The 26,494-nt window shown below is 45.8% G+C and overlaps 1 protein-coding gene across 1 annotated transcript; it reads left to right on the top strand.

Moving 5' to 3' along the window:
- Positions 1-2,635: 2,635 nt before the first annotated feature.
- Positions 2,636-25,217, top strand: LOC139159130 (zinc-alpha-2-glycoprotein-like). The gene is made up of 6 exons (XM_070736487.1): positions 2,636-2,861; positions 6,833-7,069; positions 7,900-8,175; positions 8,580-8,867; positions 10,286-10,354; positions 24,760-25,217. Exons 1-6 carry the CDS (start codon positions 2,636-2,638, stop codon positions 25,215-25,217), a joined length of 1,554 nt encoding a protein of 517 aa, XP_070592588.1.
- Positions 25,218-26,494: the final 1,277 nt, after the last annotated feature.

Raw genomic sequence — 26,494 nt, 5'->3', positions numbered from 1 at the left:
TAGATCACCCCAATTCTAATGACAGAACCTTCTTTATTTTGCATGCAAATCCAGAGAGTCTCTAGATCTTGACATGTATTTTGAATTAGTGTTGTTTTTAGACTTTCTTTAATATAAATGGCTACTCCACCTCCCCTTCTCTCTATTCTATCCTTCCTATACAGTGTATATCCTGGTATGGATATTTCCCATTCATTAGAATCCTTAAACCATGTCTCAGTTATGGCAACCAGGTCCAAATTATCTCTAGATATTATGGCCATTAATTCACAGAGCTTGTTGCTCAAGCTTCGAGCATTCGTGCACATTACCCGAAGAACATTATTTTCATTATTAGTTTGCCCCTTATCATCAACAACTACATCTATTTCATTTGCAGCTCCCTTTTCATAAGCTTCCAAAAACTGCTTTATCCTCATTGGTCGGGGACAGAAATCACCCACATCAGTTACATCTCTGTCCCCTTTACCTAGTTTAAATGCCTGTCCAAAAAAGTTCTGAATTCCTCACCGAGCACCTGGGTACCTCTGTATGATGGATGCAAACCATCCCTCTTAAACAACTCCCTATTAGACCACCTACTGACATCATGACTTACATAGCCAAAACCTTCAGCTTTACACCACTGCCTTAACCACACATTAAACTCTATGATACATGTTGTTTTATCCTCTTGGCCACAAACCGGTAACACCTCTGAGAAAGTCACTGAATCTGTTATTTTACCCAGCTCCACACTTAGACATTGAAAATCTCTTTTTACTACATTGACATTTCTCTGGGACAAATCATTTGTGCCAAGATGCACCACCACATCAATGTTATTACCTTTACTCACAGCCTTGACAATGTTTGTAATCCGCCTCCTGTCCCTGCTGGCAGTGGCCCCTGGGAGACACCTCAGCACCTTCACCACGCCCTTACTCTGTCCCAAATCAACACCTCTAACAGTCGAATCACCCACAAGAAAATGTGTCCTCTTTTTATTTCTACTAACTGCACTTGATGGTTTGGTGACATTTACGACAACTTCCCCTTTGAATATCCCCTCATTCTCTGCCTGAGGGGCCTTGCTAATATCTCCAACATCCTTACTATTTAAATCCGCAAGAACAGTATAGGAATTTGATAAAGAGAGACCAAAATTACTATGTTTTTGCTCAACTGCACGCAATCTTCCTGAACCGACAGTTGTCCACACAGCCCTCCTCCTCGGGGGGCGCTGTGGAAGTGGAGGCTGGACACATGGCTGCATTACAGCACGTGGCTGGGACAATCTTTCCACTTCTGACTGCAAGCTACAAACTAAGGACTGCAATCTAGAGATCTCGCCATCTAATCTAGATGTCCTAATGCAAAGAGGGCAGTACCCCAAGTTCCACAAGGTACTACGGAAGACAACAGCCAAATAAGTGTTACACTGCACCAAGCCAGTCATCTTAACAATGTATTGAAATACAAGTACTTAGCAAGAAAATCCACAACCCCTATTGCTGAATACCTGGCTGGATCCAATGCTTCCTTGAGTGAGGGGTCATTTCCATAGACACTGAAAGAAGCGGTTGTGTGACCACTCCTCAAGAAACCATGCCTGGATCCAGCCAAGTTGAAGAACATTAGGCCAGTCTCCAACCTGCTCTTCTTGGACAAGGTTGTTGAAAAGGTGGTGACATTCCAGCTTTGACGGTCCTTGGATGAAAGAATATCTAGACCTTTTTCAGTCTGGTTTCAGGACTGGTCACAGCACAGAAGCCACTTTGATCATGCTGATGGATGATCTCTGGTGGGCCTGCGATAGGGGTTACTTATCTATCCTGGTGCTTCTTGACCTCTCAGCAGTCTTTGATACCATTGACCATGTTATCCTTCTGTAACAGCTAGAGGGTTTGGGACTGGGAGGCACCCTTTTATGGTGGTTCTCCTACTTCCCCAATGGCTCACAGTTGATGTTAGTGGGGGGAGGGGCAGAGATCTACCCCGAGGCCCCTACTTTGTGGGGTTCCACAAAGGTCAGTTCTCTCCCCCTACTATTTAACATTTACATGGAGCCACTGGGTGAGATCATCTGATGGCATGGTGTGAGGTATAATCAGTATGCTGATGATACCCAGCTATATAACTCTACCCCATGCCGATTCAGTGAAGTGGTTGATGTGATGTCCTAATGCCTGGGAGATGTAAGGATCTGGATGGGATCCAAAAGGCTCAAGCTGAACCCAGACAAGACTGAGTGGCTCTGGGCATTCCCTCCGAAGGACTGCTCCATCTGCCCATCCACTGTTCTGGGTGGAGAGTGTCTGACCCCCTCAGACAAGGTCTGTAATTTGGGTGTCCTCCTGGAACCAGACCATCTCTTAGCTGTGGCCAGGGGGACCTTTGCCCAAGTTCTCCTGGTATACCAATTATGGTCCTATTTGGACCAGAAAGCCTTGTACACAGTCACTCAGGCTCTCATCACCTCCCATCTTGATTATTGTGATGCACTCAGTGGTGGGCTACTATCCGGAATGACAGGACCAGCAGTGGTAACAGAGTGTGTAGGCGCACTCTGTTGGCGCTGGGCATACATGCACCATGCACATGCAGCCGGCGCGATTCCGGTAAAAATTACTGGTTTTTTTTTTTGCTTCTGCGCATGCCATTTTTACCCAAATCTCGTTGCTGCAAGGACATCAACACGAGATTTCAGCTGCTGCACATGTGCAGCAGCCAAATCTCACTGCAGCACCTAGAGCAGCAGCTGGGGCCAACAAGCAACAGTCGCCCACCCGAGCTCCAGCTGGGTGGCCTGCTCTCTGCTCTCCCACACCACAGACATCTCTCAGCACAAGTGGGAGAGCACATCAACCGGGAGATCACAGGTAAGAGCTGCGGTGCAGTGGAGGGGCCAGCGTATAGAGCTGCCGCTTGCGGTAGAGTGGGCAGGCCGCTTGTGGCAGCATCAGGGGGCACGGGGAGGCATGGCGGAGATTGGCAAAGTGGCAGGCAGATGGAAGCCGACACCTCCCATCGCTCATGGTGGCGTCAGAAGGCGTGAGTGGGCATGGGGCTACTTTTGAAAAGTTTTCGGAAACTTCAGATCGTGCAGAATGCAACTGCAAGAGCAATCATTGGCTTCCCTAGGTGTATGCCCATGTTACCCCAACACTCCGCAGTCGGCATTGGTTGCCGATCAGTTTCCGGTCGCAATTCAAAGTGTTGGTTATGACATATAAAGCCCTGCATGGCATCGGACCAGAATATCTCCGGGACCGCCTTCTGCCGCATGAATCCCAGCGACAGGTTAGGTCCCACAGAGTTGGCCTTCTCTGGGTCCTATTGACTAAACAATGTCGTTTGGTGGGACCCAGGAGAAGAGCCTTCTCTGTGGTGGTCCCGACCCTCTGGAACCAGCTCCCCCCGGTGATTAGAACTGCCCCCACCCTCCTTGCCTTTTGTAAACTCCTTAAAACCCACCTCTGCCATCAGGCATGGGGGAATTGAGACATCTCCCCTGGGCCTATACAGTTTATGCATGGTATGTTTGTGTGTATGTTTGCTTTTAATAATGGGGTTTTTAGTGTTTTTAAATTATTAGATTTGTTGTACATTGTTTTATTGTTGCTGTGAGCTGCCCCGAGTCTATGGAGAAGGGCGGCATTCAAATCAAATCAAATCAAATCAAATCAAATCAAATCAAATCAAATCAAATCAAAGCAAATCAAATCAAATCAAATCAAATCAAATCAAATCAGATCGAATCAAATCAAATCAAATCAAATCAAATCAATAGTGGAGGCTGGCAAAGCCATGGGCAGATGGGAGGTGGCAGCTCCCATCACTCGTGGTGGCATCAGGGGATGGGGGGCAGAGTGGCAGAAACTGGCAATATGGCAGGCGGATGGGAGCCGGAAGCCAGGGGGTGGCGGGCTGGGGAGATGGCCCGGCATGGCAGCAAGGGCTGGCAACGCAGCCCTTACCTTATTTTGCCAGTCGCTCGCAACCAGCAGCTCTTGTCTCCAATTTCTGGGGTTTTTTGCTTCCATGCCAGAAGCAACATGCGCAAAAGCATGTCCGCACCTCGCACATGTACAGAAGCTGAATCACGTGCCGGACACGGGCGCATGCCAGGGGCGTGCCTGTGGCTCGCACAGGGGCACGCTCCTGGCGCATTCCAGTAGGGCTGAAATTGGTGACCTGCCCCTGGATGCACTCTACATGGCACTACCCTTGAAGAGTGTTCGGAGACTGCAGATAGTCCAGAATGCAGCCATACAACCAATGATGGGTGTGCCTCAGTATGCCCATATAACACCAACACTCTGTGTGCTGCACTGACTATTTATTAGTCTCTGGTCACATTTCAAGGTATTGGTTATCACCTATAACAGTGTTTCCCAACCGGTGTGCCGCGAAGAAGGAAGCTCAGCTTCTGGTCCCGCAACTTTTTGCTGAGAGTGCGAAGAGCAAAAAGTTGTGGGTCCAGAAGCTGAGCTTCCTTCTTTGCGCCTTCCAAGTTTTCTGGCAGCTGCAGTGCCCCGCCCGGCTGGAGCTTCCTTGGCGGCGGCGGCAGCAGGTGAGCTTTGGGGCCCGGTGGGAGGGCGGCGGCAGCAGCTGCACCGGGCAGTAGCTGTGGGGCGATGGCAGGGTGGTCAGCTGTGAGGCGGAGATCCAGAATGGAGGCACTGACAGCAGCAGCTGGACATGTTGCTGTACACCATACATGCTGGCATTGCGTGGCTGGCACTTGCCTGCTGGCTGGGCCGGGACGAAGGCTCCAGCCCCACGCCCATGCCCAACGCAACGCCAGCATGTACAGCATCTAGCAACAGGTCCAGCCATCATTGTAGGTGCCTCCATTCCGGATCTCCACCTCACAGCTGACCACCCTGCCGCCACCCGACGTCTACTGCCCAGTGCCGCTGCTGCACCATGGTATACGAGAAAGAGAAAGAGAGAGAGAGATATAGCAAGAGAGGGAGAGAGAGAAAGAGGGAGAGAGAGGGGGGAGAGAAAGAGAGAGAAAGCAAAAGAGAGAGAGAGGGAGAGAGAGAGAGAAAGCGAATGAGAGGGAGGGGGAGAGAAAGAGAGAGTGAGAGTGAGGGGGAGAGAGAAAGAGAGAGAAAGCAAAAAAGAGAGAGAGAAAGAGAGAGTGAGGGAGAGAGAGAAAGAGAGAGGGAGAGGGAGGGCAGAGAGAGAAAGAGAGAAAGCAAAAGAGAGAGAGAAAGACAAAGAAAGAAAGAGATAGCAAGAGAGGCAGAGAGAGAGAGAAAGAGAAAGAAAGAGAGAGATAGCAAGAGAGACAGAGAGAGAGAGAGAGAGAAAGAAAGCAAGGGAGAGAGAGCAAGAGAGGGAGGAAGGAGGGAGAGAGAAAGACATAGAGGGAGGGAAGGAGGGAGAGAGAGAGCAAAAAAGAGAGGAAGGAAGATTGAAACAAAGAGGGATGGAGAGAGAGAAAGAAGGGAAGGAAGAGAGAGAAAGAGGGAGGGAGAGAGAGAGAAATAGAGTGAAAGGGAGGAAGAGAGATATTTTTTTTGTCCAAACTTTTTTTTAGGGCCCCCCCCCTGCTTAATGTTCCCCAGGATTTTGAAAATATGAATAATGTGCCGCGGCTCAAAAAAGGTTGGGAAACACTGACGTATAAATCCCTACATGGTTAGGGCCTTCTCCTGCTACATATAGTACCTCCCAGAAACCAGAAAGATTGCACAGAGTCGGCCTTCTCTAGCTCCTGTTGACTAAACAATGAAAGTTGGTGGGGCTACAGGAGAGGGCCTTCTCTGTAGCAGCCCTAGCTCTATGGAACTAACTCCCCCCCTCTGATGTCCGTACTGCTCCCACTCTACTGGCCTTCCAAAAGGCTATCATGATCTGACTTTGCCAGGAGGCCTGGGCTCCCTGAATTTTAACATCTGGCATGGCTGAGTCATGTTTGATTGGTATGTATATTGTCTGATAGATTGGATTTATGGGTTTTATCATGGGGGTTTATAATTTTGGTATTTGGGTTTTATAATTAGGGTTTTCTATTAGTTTATTATTGATATTTGACTTCTTTTTATTCTGTATTGTATTTGTATTGTGATAAGCTGCCCTGAGTCCTACGGGCGGCATAGAAGTTGAACAAACAAACAAACAAACAAACAAGAAGGACAGAGTTTGAAGGGTTCTTGGAGATCTTCTTGTCCAGCCTCCTATTACATTCCAGACAAATGGTTGTCTGATTGTCCATTCACTTCCCTTTCACTTCTCTTTATGCCTCTGTATTTCATATTTTTGATGAACGAGGAAAAATCTAAGAAAAAATTAATTAGGAGAAGAAAATTGTCTCTGTGAGACAATAACTTTTGGCGTTTAATCTGTCATACATTCTGAGTTGATTTCTGCCCAAGGAATGAAACTCAAAAGAGAATGTTTGAAATCCATATCGACTCTTCCTCCTCCCCATGTCCCAATGGGCAAAGGGTAATCATAAAAGTCAACATGATCATAATAGTCTGGACACTTACTAAAGATAACTTCTGGGTGTGGTGTAGCTTCCAGAGGCAGGAGGTCTCCGTACTCTGGTAAAACTCCAAGCAGCTCATGTCCTTCAGGCAATGGGCATGTAGAATCCAACGGGGTCAGGCCCAGAAGCACCTGTGTGAGCCAAGAGGGTTTCCTCACCTGATGTGGCCATGTCCAAACTCAACCAAAAGTTGCTAGGGTCTCCTTTAGCTCCTTTCATGACTGGAATCCTCCCAAGTGAAGAAGAAAGTTGGTTTTATTGTTGGAGAGAGGCTTTTCACAATAACATTGAAGGAAGAGCTGCAGACTCCCCTCAATCCTCTCCTGTACCTTCTTCCTCTCCCAGGCTCCTCCAGGCACTCCCTGTGCTATTCCTACCTGAAGGTGTCAGAGCCCAGCCAGGGGCTGCCCCAGTTCCTCTCTGTGATCCACCTGGATAACCAACCCATTGCTCGATATGACATTCTCAATGGGAAGACGGTTCCTCTTGTGCCCTGGATAGAGGTGGAGGAGATGAGGACACCTGAGAGGATGTTCGGAGCTGACCTGGAGCAATTATCAGAACTCAACCACCAGACTGGTTGTGAGCAGAGGCAGAAATGCCTTCAAGCCCTGAATTCTCCTTCAAAACTCACCTTCCCACATCTTAACACTTTGGTTATTAGGAAATGATGCAAGCAGGCAAAGGATAGAAAACGGGAGGCTGGGAGGTTGGAGGATTGAGATGAGCCCCATCTCCGGAAAGGACAACATTGTTTCTGCCTTTGACCCTCAATACCTGTAAGGAGCATGAGGATGAGAGAGCCTTTCCTGCAAAGGAAGGAAAATCCCCCCCCCCAAGATCTTCTCTCTCATGATCTTCTAACACAGAAGTCAGCAACCTTAAACAATCAAAGAACCACAAAAGTTCTAACTGGAGCCCCCCCCCCCGTTCAATTCTGGAGCCAATCAGAAGTCTGGTTCCCCCACCAAAGAGTGTCCTCCTAGCATGGCATCCTTTTTTCTCTACCAGTCCTAATGAAAAGCCCTATCAATTGTGGAGCTGACTGGAAAACCTGCCCCTTTCAATAGTGTCTCCTCCTGGCATGCCCTTCTTCGCCCATCCCCCAATCAACAGCTCCTCCAAAGTTGTGATACCGACTTGTGACAGGGAGCGGCAACAAAGGGGTGAAAGAGCCACATGCAGCTCCAGAGCCATAGGTTGCTGACCCCTGTTCTAGCCTCACATTAAAAAGACTAAGTGCAGCCTCAGATCACAGAAAACAGCTCCCACCATTCAAAGAAAGAGACAAGGAAAGATCTGTTTTCCCTCCCCTGGTGGGATGAGGGGGAAGTAAATATTTGAGTCATTTGGGGAGGGTGCTCTATGGAGAGGAACTCTGGACAATTCCACCCCTTCTTTCTGTATTTCAGGGCTTCATACCTGGCAGGTGGATTTGGGCTGTGAGCTCAGGGAAGACGGGAGCAAAAGAGGGTTTTTGCACTATGGCTATGATGGGATGGATTTCATCAGCTTTGACAAGGAGACCCTCAGGTGGGTGCCTGCTCAGCCACAGGCAAGGATGGTCAAGGAGAAAAGGGAGGATGATCCAAGGCAATCTCAAAGAAATAAATTCTTCCTGGAAGAGACCTGCATTGAGTGGCTGCAGAGATACCTGTCCTACCAGAAGGGGGCTCTGAAGAAGACAGGTGAGTGGCCGAATGGGCTTAGGCTGTGAGGTTTTTTTCCTAGGCATCCTCATTGTCCCCTCCTCTAGTTTTCTGCTCTACAAGGCCCAGCTACCCTTCACCTCCATAGCAGACTGAGCTAGTGACCATAAGCTAGGCAAGAAGCTGGTTCTGAAGGATATTTCATAGATTATGCTAACAGGTTCTGCTATGGTGGTTGAGAGCTTTTTAAAGAAGTAGGCACATAATCTATCAAGGCCGATTTTATACCAAAGTCCCTTTAAAATGATTCTAAGGAAGCACTTTCTCAGAGGAGAGGGAGGGAGAAGAGGGAGGGGTTGGCCAAAGGAGGTCTTCCCACTAATTAAATTGCCTTGAGAGAAATTCTAAAAATCCCAGGAACTCAGATGTTACTTCTCCTGCAGAGCCTCCAGTGGGGAAGGTGACTGGCAAAGTGGTGGATGATAGCATAGAGGTCTTCATCTGCCAGGCCTTTGGCTTCTACCCCAAGGAGATCCAGGCCACCTGGACGAGGGACAGAGAAGTCTGCAAATATGAGACCCTCCCAAGGAACGTGGCCCCCAACTCAGATGGGACCTATTATATCTGGCTCAGCATTGAGATCGACCCTAAGGAGCGGGACCATTTTCGGTGCCATATTGAGCATGAGGGCTTGCAGGAACCCCTGATACTGGCTTTCAAAGAGGATCCAGGTGAGAGGCTGGGAGGATGTGACATGTAGAAGTAGATGTGGCACAAATGTTTGAAAGTATATGGTAGGGGGAAGTAAAGGGCAGCCCTATTGGAATGCTAAGGAGGGGGGAAAAGGGACAGGCGGGGGCGGGAGTGCTGGGCACACGTACCCACCCTTCAATTTCCTGTGCATGTGCAGAGTCTTGGGCGAAGCTGTTCTGCCCTGGCGGGACTAAACGGAGAGCCTTTGCCGGCAGCCAGGAGCTACCAGCAGGAAGAAATCCTGCAGGAAGGAAAGGATTTCTTCCTGCTGGCATCTCCCAGCTGGGATGGACCACTGCCGCCATGCAGGAACCCAGCCCCGTAGTTGCTGGCAAAGGCCAAGGTGCTCCATTTAGTCCTACCCAGGAGCTGCCAGAAGGAAGAAATCTGGGACCAGCCATGGCGCCTCTGCCGATGCAGCCAGCCAGCAGCCACGAGGATGGGTCCTGTACGGCGGCAGTCCATCCCACCTGCGAGCAGCTTGTTGGGGAGACAACGTGGCTACCGCTTCGCCCGCTTGCCAGGAAGGACAGCAGCTCATCAGGAAGACTCTGGCAAGCGGGCAAAACGGAAGCAATATCATCTCCCCGATGAGATTCTCTCCTTCCTGGTTGGGGCGGGATGGAATGTGCAGGAACCGAATCTCGCATGCACTACCAGTAGAGACAAAGCTGCACACACAGCTTCATTTCTGCCAGTGGAATGCGATCCACACCATCCCCCTTGCAGCCCACCCCTGGTAGGGGGCTTGTTTTTTTCTGCAGCTTCTTATGTTTTCAGAATATATAGTCCTGCATTTAGTAATGTGAGATAAGTGATTTCTGTCAGGGGAGTTTGAAACTTAGTAGCAAAGGTATGAAAATATATCAGATGATATATCAGATGATTGGTTGTGGCTTTTCCTTCTGCCCTTCAAGGCCATTCACTCCTACCTCTGCAGCCTTGGTGGTAGGGGGCTTCCTTCAGGGGGGAGCGCTTCCTGGAGGCAACATTGCAGTTAGGGAAATGCTTCCAATGTTTATTTCCTCCTTTTCAAGGGTTAAATAAGGTCCAGGAGGGAAGTGTTTTTAATAGGAAAGTGAACAGAAGAACAAGGGGACACAATCTGAAGTTAGTTGGGGGAAAGATCAAAAGCAACATGAGAAAATATTATTTTACTGAAAGAGTAGTAGATCCTTGGAATAAACTTCCAGCAGACGTGGTAGATAAATCCACAGTAACTGAATTTAAACATGCCTGGGAAAAACATATATCCATCCTAAGATAAAATACAGAAAATAGTATAAGGGCAGACTAGATGGACCATGAGGTCTTTTTCTGCCGTCAGTCTTCTATGTTTCTATGTTTCAGGGAACTTAACATCTTTCTAATCAGAACCATGTTTCTCTTTCTCTAGCTAGAACATGGTGGATTCCTGTGGGAATTGTAGCTGCCATCATCTTGGTAGCTTTTCTCTTCCAGATCTGTAAGTGAAACAGACTCATCTATCCCCACCCCCCACCTCTGTGTCTTTCTGTGTTGACAACACTAGTGTGGATGGGAAAGAGACTCCCTGAGAATTCAGCCAGGATCCCCATGAGACCCTTCCCCTACTACAAACAGCATTTTGAATGGGAATCAGAGAGGAAGAAGAAAGTAGGCAGCCATTTTTTCCAACCCTTGGAAATCTCAAAATGTTCCACATTCCTCTTGTCTGGGAAGCAGCCTCTTTGGCCTCAGTGGACAGAGGGGAAAATATCAGGAGACCCTTAAAGGAGCTGGATCCAGCAGATTGTCAATGCTTTTCTGAGGGAGGGGTAAGGTTGTTGAGAAACTGGTGTCGCTCCAGCTCCAGCAGTCTATGAAGGAAGCCAATTATCTGGACCCTGAACAGTCAGGATTCAGGCCCAGCTACAGCATGGAAACTGCTTTGGTTGCATTGATGGATGATCTTTGGCAGGCCCGGTATAAGGGTTTATCCTCTGTCCTGGTGCTTCTTGACCTCTCAGCGGCTTTCGATACCATCAACCATGGTAGCCTTCTGCGCCAGCTCGAGGGGCTGGGAATGGGAGGCACCATTTTACAGTGGTTCTCTTCCAACTTCTCTCGCCGGTTAGCCCAGGATCAGAGGTTGACCCCTAAGTCCTTCCCTTGTTGGGTGCCTCAGGGGTCCGTCCCCTCTTCCCTGCTTTTTAATATCTACATGAAATTGCTGGGCGAGATCATCTGAGGGCCTGGGGTGAGTTACCATCAATATGCTGATTATACTCAGCTGTACATCTCCATCCTCCAATGTCATTTGGCAGGACCCAGGGGAAGAGCCTTCTTTGTGGTGGCCCCGGCCCTCTGCAACCAACTCCCTCCAGAGATTAGAATAGCCCCCACCCTCCTGGCCTTTCGTAAGCTCCTCAAAACTCACCTCTGCCGTTAGGCATGAGGGAACTGAGATCTTCTTTCCCCCTAGACTTCTACAATTTATGCATGGTATATTTGTATGTATGTATGATTAATAATAATAATAATAATAATAATAATAATAATTTATTGGATTTGTATGCCGCCCCTCTCTGTAGACTCGGTTTTATAACAAGGGTTTTAGCTGTTTTAGTATTGGATTTCTACATGCAATTCTACAGGATTTCTACATGCAATTCTACAGTTTTATCACTGTTCTTAGCCACCCCGAGTCCACAGAGAGGGGCGGCATACAAATCCAATCCAATCCAATCCAATCCAATCATAAATAAATAAATGGTTGCTGCGGGTTCTGCCTCCCAAGGACATTTTCACCGGTCTGTCCATTACTCGGGGGGGGGGGGAACCTCTGACCCCCTCAGAGAGGTCTGCAATTTGGGTGCCCACTTCTATCCACAGCTGACTTTAGACCATCATCTTTTGGCTGGGGCGAGGGGGGCGTTTGTCCAGGTCCACCTGGTGCACCAGTTGTGGCCCTATTTGGGCAGGGAGTCCCTACTCACAATCGCTCATGCCCTTATCACCTTGAGATTCTGTTAGAATGTCTAGGTAATAAACCTTCAACAAACTTCAAGCAGAGTTAATGTAACAATGTGGGTTAGTCAATCAATGAATCAGACTGTAGAAAATAGAACAATATTATTATTTACAGATAGGCAAAATAAGCAATAGTAGTTGCACAGTCCAAATATCATACATATATAATCCTAAAAATGGTTTACAAACCAGGTTAACGCACAAAGCAACAATATAGCATACAACAAATACAAATATCTCTCTCTAGTAAAGAATTCCCCCAAGAAAAACGGTGTTGGCACCCTCTCATGGCCAACCAGCAAATGTTTCGTAAAGGTACAGTTGTAAACTGACATTCGTTAGCTCCCGTATTGCAATACCCAACATAGTTACATACAGTATGCTAACAGATTCAACTGTTGCAATGGTCTCTACATGGGGCTACCTTTGAAGAGTGCTCAGAAACTACAAATCGTACAAAATTCAGCCGCATGAGAGGTTGTGAATCTCCCTAGGCATGCCCATGTCTCTCCAAACCATGGACTGCATTGGTTGCCAATTGGTTTCTGGACACCATTCAAAGTGTTGGTAATGACCTATATAGCCCTACATGGCATTGGGCCAGATTACCTGCAGTACCGCCTTCTGCTGTATGAGTCCCAGCGACTGGTTAGATCCCACAGAGTTGGCCTTCTCCGGGTCCTATCAACTAGACAATGTCGCTTGGCGGAGGCCTAGAGGAAGAGCATTATCTGTGGGGGGCCCAGGCCTCTGGAACCAGCTGTCCCCAGAGATTTGCACTGCCCCACCCTTCTTACCTTCCAGAAGACTCATTTATGCCACCAGGCTTGGGGCAATTAGACCTCGGCCCCTCCCCATGAAATGATTGTATGGTTGCTGTATGAATGGGTGTGATTGATTTTAATATAATTAGGGATTTTAAATAATTTATGTAATTTTAATTTAATTGTATTTAATTTATTGTAACCTACTATTTTTATATGTTGTAAGCTGTCTCGAGTCCTCAGAAAGGGGCAGCATAGAAAGCCAATTAAAAACAAATGAATGAACAAACAAACAAACAAACAAACGAATGAATGAATGAATGTATTGAACAAACAAAACCAGTGCTGGTTTTCCTATGGTGAAAAAGCAGGACTGTATATCTATCTTTAGGAACTCATATAGGAGCAAGGAGAGTTTCAACTTGAATGACTCAATAATTTCTTCAACAACCCCCAGAAATGTTCCATTTTATTTTCATAAACTGATGGGAGGACTAGTGAATGCTGTTCAAAATGTGTGGTTATAATCCAGCCAGTTGGACCATCTGGGCCTTCTAGAGACCTTCAGCTTGAGTCCTTCTCTATCCCAGGCAGGAGCTGCTGCCCCAACATTAACTAGCTTCTTTTCTTGCAATCTCTCAGACCAGTGGAGGAGATCCAGGAAAAATCTCCATTGCAAAAATCCCCAATCCTGTGATCAATCCTCACATTTACGACTGTGTCAGCATCCTGCAGACATATAATCAACATTTAGACACCTGGCAACTGGCTTGCAACAATCAGAGTTTGTGGAGAATGTGGAAGGACAATCATGTGAATCACTTAATGCCATAACAACTTCCCGTAATCAAATTTCTCGAGAAAAATCTCCTTCTTCCCCTATCGATGGCATAGAAGATGAGACTCAGTCATTGCTGATGCTTCAACCTAAAAGCAGCTCAAAGGTGAGTATGACACTTGCTGAAGTCTAAAACTCCAAACCTGGAAAACATATGGAGGAAAAGACCATCAGGCTTGCATGATGGGGGAATCCATCCTCTAGTCCAAGTCTTTCCAAGGTAGCGATGGAGAGATCATGGGTTGCCTGGGGTTACTTTAGGGCTCTGCCCCTCCTGGATGGGATCTTCTGATTTGATGCTCTGCAGAGAGGATCCAGACCAGCTTAGTTTCTGCAGCCCACCATTTCTGAGGGATGAATGTGGGACAGGGAAGGGACAGAGAATGGGGGGTGTCAAGGTTCCAGGTAGCATCCAAACTAAATCAGAATCTGAGTCAAAGTACTCCTCAAAGTTCCAATTCATTGCCGGAGTTTCCCACCAAGTTGAAAGTTCACATCTCTTGTCCCCCACTCACCAACTTGTCGCATTGCCACTCAGATTGTGCCAGCATGGCAAGTCCTCCTTTCTTCTTTCATCCAGGTGGGTGCGCATAGGATGGCCTTGAACCACTTGCAAGAATGTTTTGTGGTTGTATTTGTTCCCTCATGAAAATCACCCCTCCCAAGTTCCCATAAACATCAGGCCTTCTATAGATAGTGTGGAAAGCCATTAATTTATCACTAACTTCTTCACTGTCTTGTCGGGGGGACTAGAAAATATGAGAGGGAGCTCCTTCATGAGGATGCTCCTTCATGAGGATATGCTGGAGGGGTAAAAGGAAAGGAACTCTAAAGGGGAGAAGTGAGGATCCTCCCCGAGAATCCCTCTTTCCGGAGAGAAATTATCTCTCTGGGTGAGAATTGCAAGCTTTTCTCCAACTTGGCTGCTTCTCCCATTCCTGCTGTGGGGGGAAGAGGGAGATAAAGGGAGAAGAGACTGAGCCTCTCTGTCAAGCACTGGGGAAATCAGATCCAAGCATTGGGGAAATCAAATGGGTATAAAGATGTATTTTATTTTATTTTATTTTATTTTATTTTATCTTATTTATCTTATTTATTTTATTTTATTTTATTTTATTTTATTTTATTTTATTTTATTTTATTTTATTTTATTTTATTTTATTTTATTATTTTATTTTATTTTATTTTATTTTATTTTATTTTATTTTATTTTATTTTATTTTATTTTATTTTATTTTATTTTATTATTTTATTTTATTTTATTTTATTTTATATTTTATTTTATTTTATTTTATTTTATTTTATTTTATTTTATTTTATTTTATTTTATTTTATTTTATTTTATTTTATTTTATTTTATTTTATTTTATTTTATTTTATTTTATTTTATTTTATTTTATTTTATTTTATTTTATTTTATTTTATTTTATTTTATTTTATTTTATTTTATTTTATTTTATTTTATTTTATTTTATTTTATTTTATTTTATTTTATTTTATTTTATTTTATTATTTTATTATTTTATTTTGCCAAATAAGGGAATGTAAATCCAATAAATAAAGAAAGAAAGAAACAAACAAGATAGCAGGACATAAACATAAACAAAAGTGAAGAAAGTGGGACAGTAGGAGAAGGATGGTAGGCACAATGGTGACCTTATCCATGCCCCTTACAGACATGAGATTGACTGTAGACAGTCTAAGGTTAAAGTTTTGGGGGTTTGGGGAAGAAACCACAGAGTCAGGTAGTGCATTCCAGGTATTGATCACTCTGTTGCTGAAGTCGTATTTTCTGCAGTGGAGTTTCGAATAGTTTACATTGAGTTTGAATCAATTGTGTGCTTGTGTACTATTGCTGTTTAAGCTGAAGTATTCATTGAGAGGGAGGGCTTTGTGGCAGATGATTTTATGAACTACATTTAGATCGGATTGAAGGTGATGTAGATCTAAGCTATCTAAGACTAAAATTTCAAGCCTGATAGAATAAGGTATTCTGTTGCAAACAGAGGATGGAGCACTCTTCTTGTGAAATATTTCTGGACACTTTCAATTGTATTAATGTCCGATATATAGTACAAGTTCCAGACGTATTCAAGAATTGGTCTAGCAAATGTATTGTTTTTTATTTGTAGTCCATAAATTGAGTGTAAACTGTTGCAGATGATGAGAGCAAGACAATTGTTGAGTCTAGTATTGTTTGTTACTAGCTGTTCAAGCCCTAGATTAGTAATAGCATTGTAAGGGGTTGAGTGCACGGGTTCAATTGAATATTCTTTTAGGGTCCAGTTAATATGAGGTAGATTGAGGTTGCCAAGAAAAATGAGAGGGTGTGGGTAGGAGGTTAAATTGTTTACATATAGGTCTGGTATTTTATGTTCACAGATGATGGTTTCTGGAAGATCTAGTTCATGTCTAACTTGAATATTTTTAAGGTTGATTGATTGATTGATTGATCGATCCATCCATCCATTCATTCATTCATTCATTCATTTATTGCCCTCTGCAAGAATCTGAAAGATTAAAGGTCAAAGCAAATTGGACATAGATAAGAGTCAAAGGAATTCAAGGAGGGCTGAACATAAGTCTCTTGTGGGCATGGAGTGACACGTGATTGTTTGTGCATTAGACACCCCCCCCCCTTGTGCACAGCCTTTTCTACACCCCTCATACAAATCAGGGCTTTGACTTCCTCCATTTTCTCCCTCTGCAGCACAACACAACCTTTGGAAGGCGGAGGCCCAAAGACACGGTTTTAACATTGGTCAATGGAGAACAGAAGTGGTTTATTCTTGCTGCAGCTGCAGCCGCCGCTGCCGATGCTACTGCGGCCATCGCCATTAATTATGATGATAGCGGTTATTATGACTATGATTACTATTATGATTATTATTATCATGATTATTATGATTATTTCACTAATTGTTCAGATGATACAGAATTTAAATCAAAAACAGAATAACAGAGTTGGACGGTGCGTAGGCTCAAGCAGGAGACCTTATACCAGTGATGGCGAACCTATGGCACAGGTGCCACAGGTGGTACGCGGAGCCATATCTTCTGGACACCATGCATGCGCAGAAGCAAAAAAAAAAATACCAAAAATTGGTGAAATCTCTCTCGCACAAGCATCCTCGTGTGAGATTTCACTTCATGCACAGAAGCCAAATATCGTGCGGGCACGCACCTGCACGCATCAGGGACCTAGAGATAGAAACATAGAAACATGGAAGGCTGACGGCAGAAAAAGACCTCATGGTCCATCTAGTCTGCCCTTATACTATTTCCTGTATTATATCTTAGGATGGATATATGTTTCTGCAACACTCCGCGGCCTGCACTGGCTGCTGATCGGTTTCCGGTCACAATTCAAAGTGTTGGTAATGACCTTTAAAGCCCTACATGGCATTGGGCCAGAATACATCTGGAACCGCTTTCTACTGCACGAATCCCAGCGGCCGATAAAGTCCCACAGAGTTCTCCTTTTCTGGGTCCTGTCGACCAAACAATGTTGTTTGGCGGGCTCCAGGGGAAGAGCCTTCTCTGTGGTGGCCCCAGCCCTCTGGAATCAACTCCCCCCAGAGATTAGAATGGCCCCCACCCTCCTTGTCTTTTGCAAATTACTCACGACCCACCTTTGTTGCCAGGCATGGGGGAGTTAGGATATTCCTTCCCCTAGGCCATTACAAGTTATGTATGGTATGTTGTGTCTATGTTTGGTTTTTATAGTAAGGGTTTTTAGTTGTTTTATTAAATTGGATTGTTACATATTGTTTTTTATCATTGTTGTTAGCCGCCCCGAATCTGTGGAGAGGGGTGGCATGCAAATCCAATAAATAATAAATAAATAAATAAATAAATAAATAAAATGTTTATCCCAGGCATGTTTAAATTCAGTTACTGTGGATTTACCAACCACGTCTGCTGGATGTTTGTTCCAAGCATCTACTACTACTACTCTAATATTTTCTCATGTTGCTTTTGATCTTTCCCCCAACTAACTTCAGATTGTGTCCCCTTGTTATTGTGCTCACTTTCCTATTAAAAACACTTCCCTGCTGAACCTTATTTAACCCTTTAACATATTTAAATGTTTCGATCATGTCCCCCCTTTTCCTTCTGTCCTCCAGGCTATACAGATTGAGTTCATTAAGTCTTTCCTGATACGTTTTATGCTTAAGACCTTCCACCATTCTTGTAGCCTGTCTTTGGCCCCGTTCAATTTTGTCAATATCTTTTTGTAGGTGAGGTCTCCAGAACTGTACACAGTCTTCCAAATGTGGTCTCACCAGGGGGATATAGTGGGATCACAATCTCCCTCTTCCTGCTTGTTATACCTCTAGCTATGCAGCCAAGCATCCTACTTGCTTTTCCTACCGCCCGACCACACTGCTCACCCATTTTGAGACTGTCAGAAATCACTACCCCTAAATCCTTCTCTTCTGAAGTTTTTGCTAACACAGAACTGCGCATTTCCATTTTTCAAACTGGGACTGCTTACCGTAGTGTCCATGCATCAGCCCATTACTGCCATAGGTTTGCCAACATATGATTAGGTGAAACATGGCTCAAAAATAGTAACTGCAAGAGGACCCTTGGGTGATCAGTTAAATATGCTTTTGATCTTTCACCCAACTAACTTCAGATTGTGTCCCCTTGTTCTTGTGTTCACTTTCCTATTAAAAACACTTCCCTCCTTGACCTTATTTAACCCTTTAACATATTTAAATGTTTCAATCATGTCCCCCCTTTTCCTTCTGTCCTCCAGACTATACAGATGGAGTTCATGAAGTCTTTCCTGATACGTTTTATGCTTAAGACCTTCCACCATTCTTGTAGCCCGTCTTTGGACCCGTTCAATTTTGTCATATGCTTTTCAAAACTGTATAAAAGGCATTCCACTATGGAGCAGTGGTGCCCCATTTTGGTAAATAAAACTCTTTCCACCTATACAAATCCTATGAATGTTGGCTTTGCAAGCTCTGTTGCTTATGCACCCTTTCTCGCTGTTCAGACTTCAAAGAGCAATCAATAGCAGTGCTTCCCTTTGTGGGGTGGGGGTCTCTGTCAATATTCTCTGGAAAGAGTCCCACCATAATGTGTTGTCTAATGCTGCATTAAGACTTGATTCTTTGCTTTGGGCCTGGTTTGATTCCACAGAAGAACATCCCTAATTTCAGTCTGATGCCAGCAAATTTGCCAAGGAGTTCCTTCTTCACAACTGCAGAAGAAATGAGATTAGCAGCCACTGGGACTCATTCCCAAGACCTCAGCAATTTCCAAAGAGTCAGACTATGTTCCAATATCTCATAACGATTAACCAGTGGAACAGTTTGCGTCCAGAAGATGTAAATGCTCCAACAGTGGAAGTTTTAAAGAAGACATTGGATAACCATTTGTCTGAAGTAGTGTAGGGTTTCCTGCCTAAGCAGGGGTTGGACTAGAAGACCTCCAAGGTACCTTCCAACTTTGTTGTTCTGTTCTGTTCTGTCCCGTTCCATTCCAATCCAATCCAATCCACTTTTTGATGAATTCTGTGTTCCGTATATGCAAGTGCCATCTAGTAGGAACTTTTTGTCACGCTGAATATTGCCAGCCCCAGAGACATTTAGTAATTAAAGAGTTAACTTTGTGTGAATTATTAAGTTCCTCCTATTATGATGTAATATCCTGTCAAATTTAGCATCACTTCCTTCTTCTTTATCCTAAATCTCCATTCTCCTTTTACCTCTATCAAGTGAAGACATATTTGTTATGTTGTCCCTCGAGACATGTTTTATTTTCTGTTTTATAATAGAAATATAGAAACATAGAAGACTGACGGCAGAAAAAGACCTCATGGTCCATCTAGTCTGCCCTTATACTATTTCCTGTATTTTATCTTACAATGGATATATGTTTATCCCAGGCATGTTTAAATTCAGTTACTGTGGATTTACCAACCACGTCTGCTGGAAGTTTGTTCCAAGGATCTACTACTCTTTCAGTCAAATAATATTTTCTCATGTTGCCTTTGATCATTCCCCCAACTAACTTCAGATTGTGTCCCCTTGTTCTTATGTTCACTTTCCTATTAAAAACACTTCCCTCCTGAACCCTATTTAACCCTTTAACATATTTAAATGTTTCGATCATGTCCCCCCTTTTCCTTCTGTCTTCCAGACTATACAGATTGAGTTCATTAAGTCTTTCCTGATACGTTTTATACTTAAGACCTTCCACCATTCTTGTAGCCCGTCTTTGGACCCGTTCAATTTTGTCAATATCTTTTTGTAGGTGAGGTCTCCAGAACTGAACGCAGTACTCCAAATGTGGTCTCACCAGCGCTCTATATAAGGGGATCACAATCTCCCTCTTCCTGCTTGTTATACCTCTAGCTATGCAGCCAAGCATCCTACTTGCCTTTCCTACTGCCCGACCACACTGCTCACCCATTTTGAGACTGTCAGAAATCACTACCCCTAAATCCTTCTCTTCTGAAGTTTTTGCTAACACAGAACTGCCAATGCAATACTCAGATTGAGGATTCCTTTTCCCCAAGTGCATTATTTTACATTTGGAAACATTAAACTGCAGTTTCCATTGCTTTGACCATTTATCTAGTAACGCTAAATCATTTACCATATTACAGACCCCTCCAGGAATATCAACCCTATTGCACACTTTAGAGTCATCGGCAAATAGGCAAACCTTCCCTACCAAACCTTCCCCTATGTCACTCACAAACATATTAAAAAGAATAGGACCCAGAACAGACCCTTGTGGCACACCGCTTGTAACCTGACTCTGCTCAGAATACTCGCCATTAACAATAACTCTCTGATGTCTATGCTTCAGCCAGCTTGAAATCCACTGAACATAAAATAATAAAAGAAATCTTGTTTTGAACAGATGACTAAAAGCTTCTATCCATCGCCTCCACAGTAATTAAGGTTCTAACGGACTTTAATCATTTTCAAACCGCGACACTTCTCACTTTCAATTATATGGAGGCCTGCAATTAAACAATTACTTCAGCTTCAACCACAACCACACTGGAGCACACAACAGATACAAACTTAAAGAAAACCACTCTAAAGTCGACTGCAGGAAATACGACTTTATTAACCGAGTAGTTGATGCATGGAACTCACTACCAGACTCTGTAGTATCATCACCTAACTCCTAAAACTTTACCCTTAGGCTATCCACTGTTGACCTCTCCCGATTCCTAAGAGCCTACAAAACTAACACACCATCCAGAGTGTGTAAATGAATGTGCAGTCAAGAGGAAGGCAATACAGCTGTCTCAGAAAGATATGTAGGATGTATCTTCCATGTTCTGATGTTTCACCCACTGGAGGCCCTGCATAAAGATCTTGTATTTTATTGTGCTCCAACCCTTGGGTTCAGCCTCCCCTGGAAGAACTGCTCTTTACTTTACCCACACCTCCTTTTTATCTCCCCTACAGACAAAGATTCAGTAACATGAATGGCCAATGAATGTGTTGCGAGAATGTCGAGTGAATGGAATGATTGGGGTTTTTGTGTTTTTTGAGGGTTTAGATTTTTAATTAATTATTAATTATTTATTTATTTATTTATTATTATTATTTATTATTTGGATTTGTATGCCGCCCCTCTCCGAAGACTCGGGGCGGCTCACAACAAGTGTAAAACAAATCATAAATAATTCAATTAATTAAAATATTTAAAGATTAAAAAAACCCCATATACTAACAGACACACACACAGGCATACCATGTATAAATTAAATGTGCCCAGGGGGAGATGTTTAGTTCCCCCATGCCTGACGGCAAAGGTGGGTTTTGAGGAGTTTACGGAAGGCAAGAAGAGTAGGGGCAGTTCTGATCTCCGGGGGGAGTTGGTTCCAGAGAGTCGGTGCCGCCACAGAGAAGGCTCTCCCCCTGGGGCCCACCAACCAACATTGTTTAGTTGACGGGACCCGGAGGAGGCCCACTCTGTGGGACCTAATCGGTCGCTGGGATTCGTGCGGCAGAAGGCGGTCTCGGAGATATTCTGGTCCGATGCCATGAAGGGCTTTAAAGGTCATAACCAACACTTTGAATTGTGACCGGAAACTGATCGGCAGCCAATGCAGACTGCGGAGTGATGGTGAAACATGGGCATACCTGGGTAAGCCCATGACTGCTCTTGCAGCTGCATTCTGCACGATCTGAAGTTTCCGAACACTTTTCAAAGGTAGCCCCATGTAGAGAGCATTACAGTAGTCGAACCTCGAGGTGATGAGGGCATGAGTGACTGTGAGCAATGAGTCCCGGTCCAGATAGGGCCGCAACTGGTGCACCAGGCGAACCTGGGCAAACGCCCCCCTCGCCACAGCTGAGAGATGGTTTTCTAATGTGAGCTGTGGATCGAGGAGGACGCCCAAGTTGCGGACCCTCTCTGAGGGGGTCAGTAATTCCCCCCCCAGGGTAATGGACGGACAGATGGGATTGTCCTTGGGAGGCAGAACCCACAGCCACTCCGTCTTATCCGGGTTGAGTTTGAGTCTGTTGACACCCATCCAGGCCCCAACAGCCTCCAGGCACCGGCACATCACTTCCACCGCTTCGTTGACTGGGCATGGGGTGGAGATGTAAAGCTGGGTATCATCGGCATATTGATGATACCTCACCCCATGTCCTTGGATGATCTCACCCAGCAGTTTCATGTAGATGTTAAATAGCAAGGGGGAGAGGACCGACCCCTGAGGCACGCCACAAGGAAGAGACCTCGGAGCCGACCTCTGACCCCCCACTAACACCGACTGCGACTGGCCAGATAGGTAGGAGGAGAACCACTGACGCACAGTGCCTCCCACCCCCAACCCCTCCAACCGGTGCAGAAGGATACCATGGTCGATGGTATCGAAAGCCGCTGAGAGATCGAGGAGCACCAGTACAGAGGATAAACCCCTGTCCCGGGCCCGCCAGAGATCATCCATCAATGCGACCAAAGCGGTTTCCGTGCTGTAACCGGGCCTGAAACCCGACTGCTGGGGACCTAGATAATCGGCTTCTTCCAAGGACCGCTGGAGCTGGAGTGCCACCACCTTCTCAACAACCTTCCCCATAAAGGGAAGGTTGGAGACTGGACGATAGTTGTTAAGTACGGCTGGGTCCAGGGAAGGCTTCTTGAGGAGGGGGCGCACAAGCGCTTCTTTATAGAGTGTTGGAAAAACTCCCCTCCCCAAGGAAGCGTTGGTGATCTCCTGGGCCCAGCTCCGTGTCACCTCCCTGCTGGCCAAGACCAACCAGGAGGGACACGGATCCAGTAGACAGGTGGCGGAACTCACAGCTCCAATGACCTTGTCCACTTCATCAGGTGTCACCAGATCAAACTCTTCCCAGACAGGTGGACAAGTACGTGCCCCAGTCACCTCGACTGACTCATTGTCAGTCGACTCTGTTTTACAATTGGAGTCGAGGTCGGCCCGGATCTGAGCGACTTTATCAGCGAAAAACGTGTTAAACTCCTCGGCGCTACTCTGCAAGGGCTCCCCAACTCCCTCCTGATTAAGAAGGGAGCGGGTCACCCTAAACAGAGCGGCCGGGCGGGGAAGGATTGGAGCCAGGAAGTCAAGCCGTAGTAGAAAATGGTGTGACCATGACAAAGGCAATGCTTCTAAGCCCCTTAGTCTCAGACCATTTCTAAATTGCTCGGAAAGGAATACCATGTCAGGCGCGTGCCCTCCCTCGTGAGTCGGGCCCTGTACTACTTGAGTCAGGTCCATGGCTGTCATGGTGGCCATGAACTCCTGTGCCAACCCAGAGGTTTCGCCGAGTGACGGCAGGTTGAAGTCCCCCAGGACAATGAGTCCGGGGAACTCCACCGCCAACCCGGCTACCTCCTCGAGTAGCACAGGCAGGGCTTTTGACACGCAGCTGGGAGGCAGGTACGTGAGAAATAAGCCCACCTGGACCCCTAAGTCCAACTTCAACAAGAGAGACTCGCAACCCGCAATTTCTGGAGCAATGAGTCTACGCAGGCAAAGGCTCTCCCTGGCTATAATAGCCACTCCTCCCCCCCTTCCCTGGGGTCGAGGTTGATGCCATATCCGAAACCCGGCTGGGCAAATTTCAGAGAGAGGAACACCTCCCTCCGGGCCCAGCCAGGTTTCGGTAATACACGCCAGGTCGGCCTCCTCATCCAGGATCAAATCCCGGATGAGGAGAGCTTTATTTACCACCGACCTGGCGTTAAGCAGCAGCAACCTGAGTCCAGGGCCAGAGTTACACTCATCACCAGTACCCAAGATTGGGCTAACAGAGCCAGAACAAGGGACCGTTATTAAGCAACGGTCCCTCGTTCCCCTGGAACGGCTAGCTCTGTGGCCCCCGCCATATCTGCCTCTCCCCAGCAACACAGGGATATTCCGACCCTCTGCCACCCCAGAGATTGGTGCCCCTTCCTCTCCCGTCTCCCGAGCGTCAGGTGGGCCAAATCTATCATTCACACTACTATCAAACCACTCATCCATACCATAACCCCCCACCCACCCACCAACCCAATTATACCAATCATTCCATTCATACCCACACGTATACTTATCCCAGTCATCCATTACTTAGCACCCCAATTATATTAAAAAACAATTAAATTTATAACAGTATAAAATAACAATTGATAAAAAATTTAAAACACTAAAACATTAAAATTATACTTATATAAATATAGGATAAAAATTATAAATTAGTAAAAATTGATTTTCTTTGATGGTATAAAATCAGATCTTAAAACATTTTATAATCATCAGTAATCAATCAGTCAGTCCAGGTACGATGTTCCTTGGTCTCCTTGGTCTAAGGTCTTAGTCTAGTTCAAAGAGTCTTGATGTTAAACCTCCTCTCTTCCTAGCTGTCTTTTTAAAATCAGACCACAAGGGGGCATAGTTCTTCAATCCATCCACAATCCACATAGTTCTTCAATCCATCCACAATCCACAAGGGGGCATAGTTCCTCAGTGGTGATACACACAAATCAGGAATCAAGGTTAAGAGGGGAGGGGGGGGAAGTTGGAGAAATAATCCTCAGTTCTTAGTTTTTTGTTGTTGTTGTTTTTTAATCTCCCCCTGGCCCCCAGCAGCTCTCACCCACTGGTGCCATACAGTGGAGGGGGCTAAATTATTGCCCCTAGATGTCTTCATTCATCCATTGGCGTTGAAGCTGGCCACCGTCACTGGGCTCCATTCCTTCCCAAAAAAAAAGCTGTCTCTCTCCCCCCGTCGTTCCCCGACACTGCCATCTCGACACTGGGCCTCTCACCTCCGGAGTCAGGCTGGAGGTCTATCCCGGCGGGGACTCGGCTCCTCTCGCTCCCCTCGGCTCCTCTCATCGCCTCCCTGCCGGCGCTACGACCCTCCATCCTCCATCCGGTCCGATCCCGCCGCCCTTTCTCCGCATTTCTCCGCACCAACAAGATGTTTCTCGGGTGCCATGCTCTCCCTCGGCTCTCCCACGGCATCTCCACAGCGGTGTCTCGGCGTTCCTCCGTCCTCTCCTTTCTCCAGAAGGCAGTATCTCCCAAAAAGGCTGCTTCCTCTGCGAGGCTCCATCAGACGCCGACGCCGACGCCATCTCTGCGTCTTAACCGGCCACCTCTTCTTGCCGCAGTCTCACTCGGCGTCCCCCCCCCAACAGGCGGGGACATTCCCAGCCCTCAAGCTCACAACAACAGGGGGACGAAGTGGCCCGTGGGCTCTGACCCAACATCGACCGCCTCAGACCTGGACTGACCCATTTTTCTGATGATTTTCTGTTGTTTCAGAGGAGCAGCGGACCCACCATGCTCCTCACTGCTCGCACAGGAACCGGATAAAGATAATTAATTGGATTTATGATATTTTATATTGTGTTTTATAGAAACATAGAAGACTGACGGCAGAAAAAGACCTCATGGTCCATCTAGTCTGCCCTTATACTATTTCCTGTATTTTATCTTACAATGGATATATGTTTATCCCAGGCATGTTTAAATTCAGTTACTGTGGATTTACCAACCACGTCTGCTGGAAGTTTGTTCCAAGGATCGACTACACTTTCAGTAAAGTAATATTTTCTCACGTTGCTTTTGATCTTTCCCCCAACTAACTTCAGATTGTGTCCCCCTGTTCTTGTGTTCGCTTTCCTATTAAAAACACTTCCCTCCTGGACCTTATTTAACCCTTTAACATATTTAAATGATTCGATCATGTCCCCCCCTTTTCCTTCTGTCCTCCAGACTATACAGATGGAGTTCATGAAGTCTTTCCTGATACGTTTTATGCTTAAGACCTTCCACCATTCTTGTAGCCCGTCTTTGGACATGTTCAATGTTGTCAATATCTTTTTGTAGGCGAGGTCTCCAGAACTGAACACAGTATTCCAAATGTGGTCTCACCAGCGCTCTACATAAGGGGATCACATTCTCCCTCCCTTATATGTTGTGAGCCGCACTGAGTCCTCGGAGAGGGGCGGCATAGAAATTTAATGAATAAATAAATAAAGAATAAATAAACATGATCCAGTTCAGCCAGGGGATTTGTTATTTAAGAGGTTCTCCCAGACCTCCAAGAGAATGTTCTCCACCATGCTGCCCTGAGAGTTTCCCATCATCTACAAAGCATCTCTCTGCCATCTGCCCCCACCCGCCCAATAATATTTTCTTTAGTTTATTTAATTTTCCAGAAATGTGTGGGGATGGGAGGACAGCATCTTCCTGCCTTTTGCATCGTGCACTCTCTGGGGCACTGTATTTCTTTCCCCCTTGAGTTACACACCTGCACAACTGCACATTTGTTGGTGCTGCCCCAACCTCAGAGCCTGAAACCACCAAGAGAGGCTCCTAAAGAGCACCAGATAGAGAGTTGGTGCAGATGTTCATCTCCAGAGCTTCTTCTGAGAAGAGCCGTGTTTATCAACTTGGCAGTTAACTACAGTTTCAAAGGGGCACCAGATGAGGGGCTTCTTCTAGGGGATAAGGGAAGTCCTAACCTGGGCTTTTGCCCCTCCTATCCCCTCCCCTGTAGCATCC

This window comes from Erythrolamprus reginae, chromosome 2 (genome assembly GCF_031021105.1).
Source record: "Erythrolamprus reginae isolate rEryReg1 chromosome 2, rEryReg1.hap1, whole genome shotgun sequence".
In the NCBI taxonomy this organism is placed as follows: Eukaryota; Metazoa; Chordata; class Lepidosauria; order Squamata; family Dipsadidae; genus Erythrolamprus; species Erythrolamprus reginae.
This window is presented reverse-complemented; position numbering and strand designations above follow the sequence as displayed.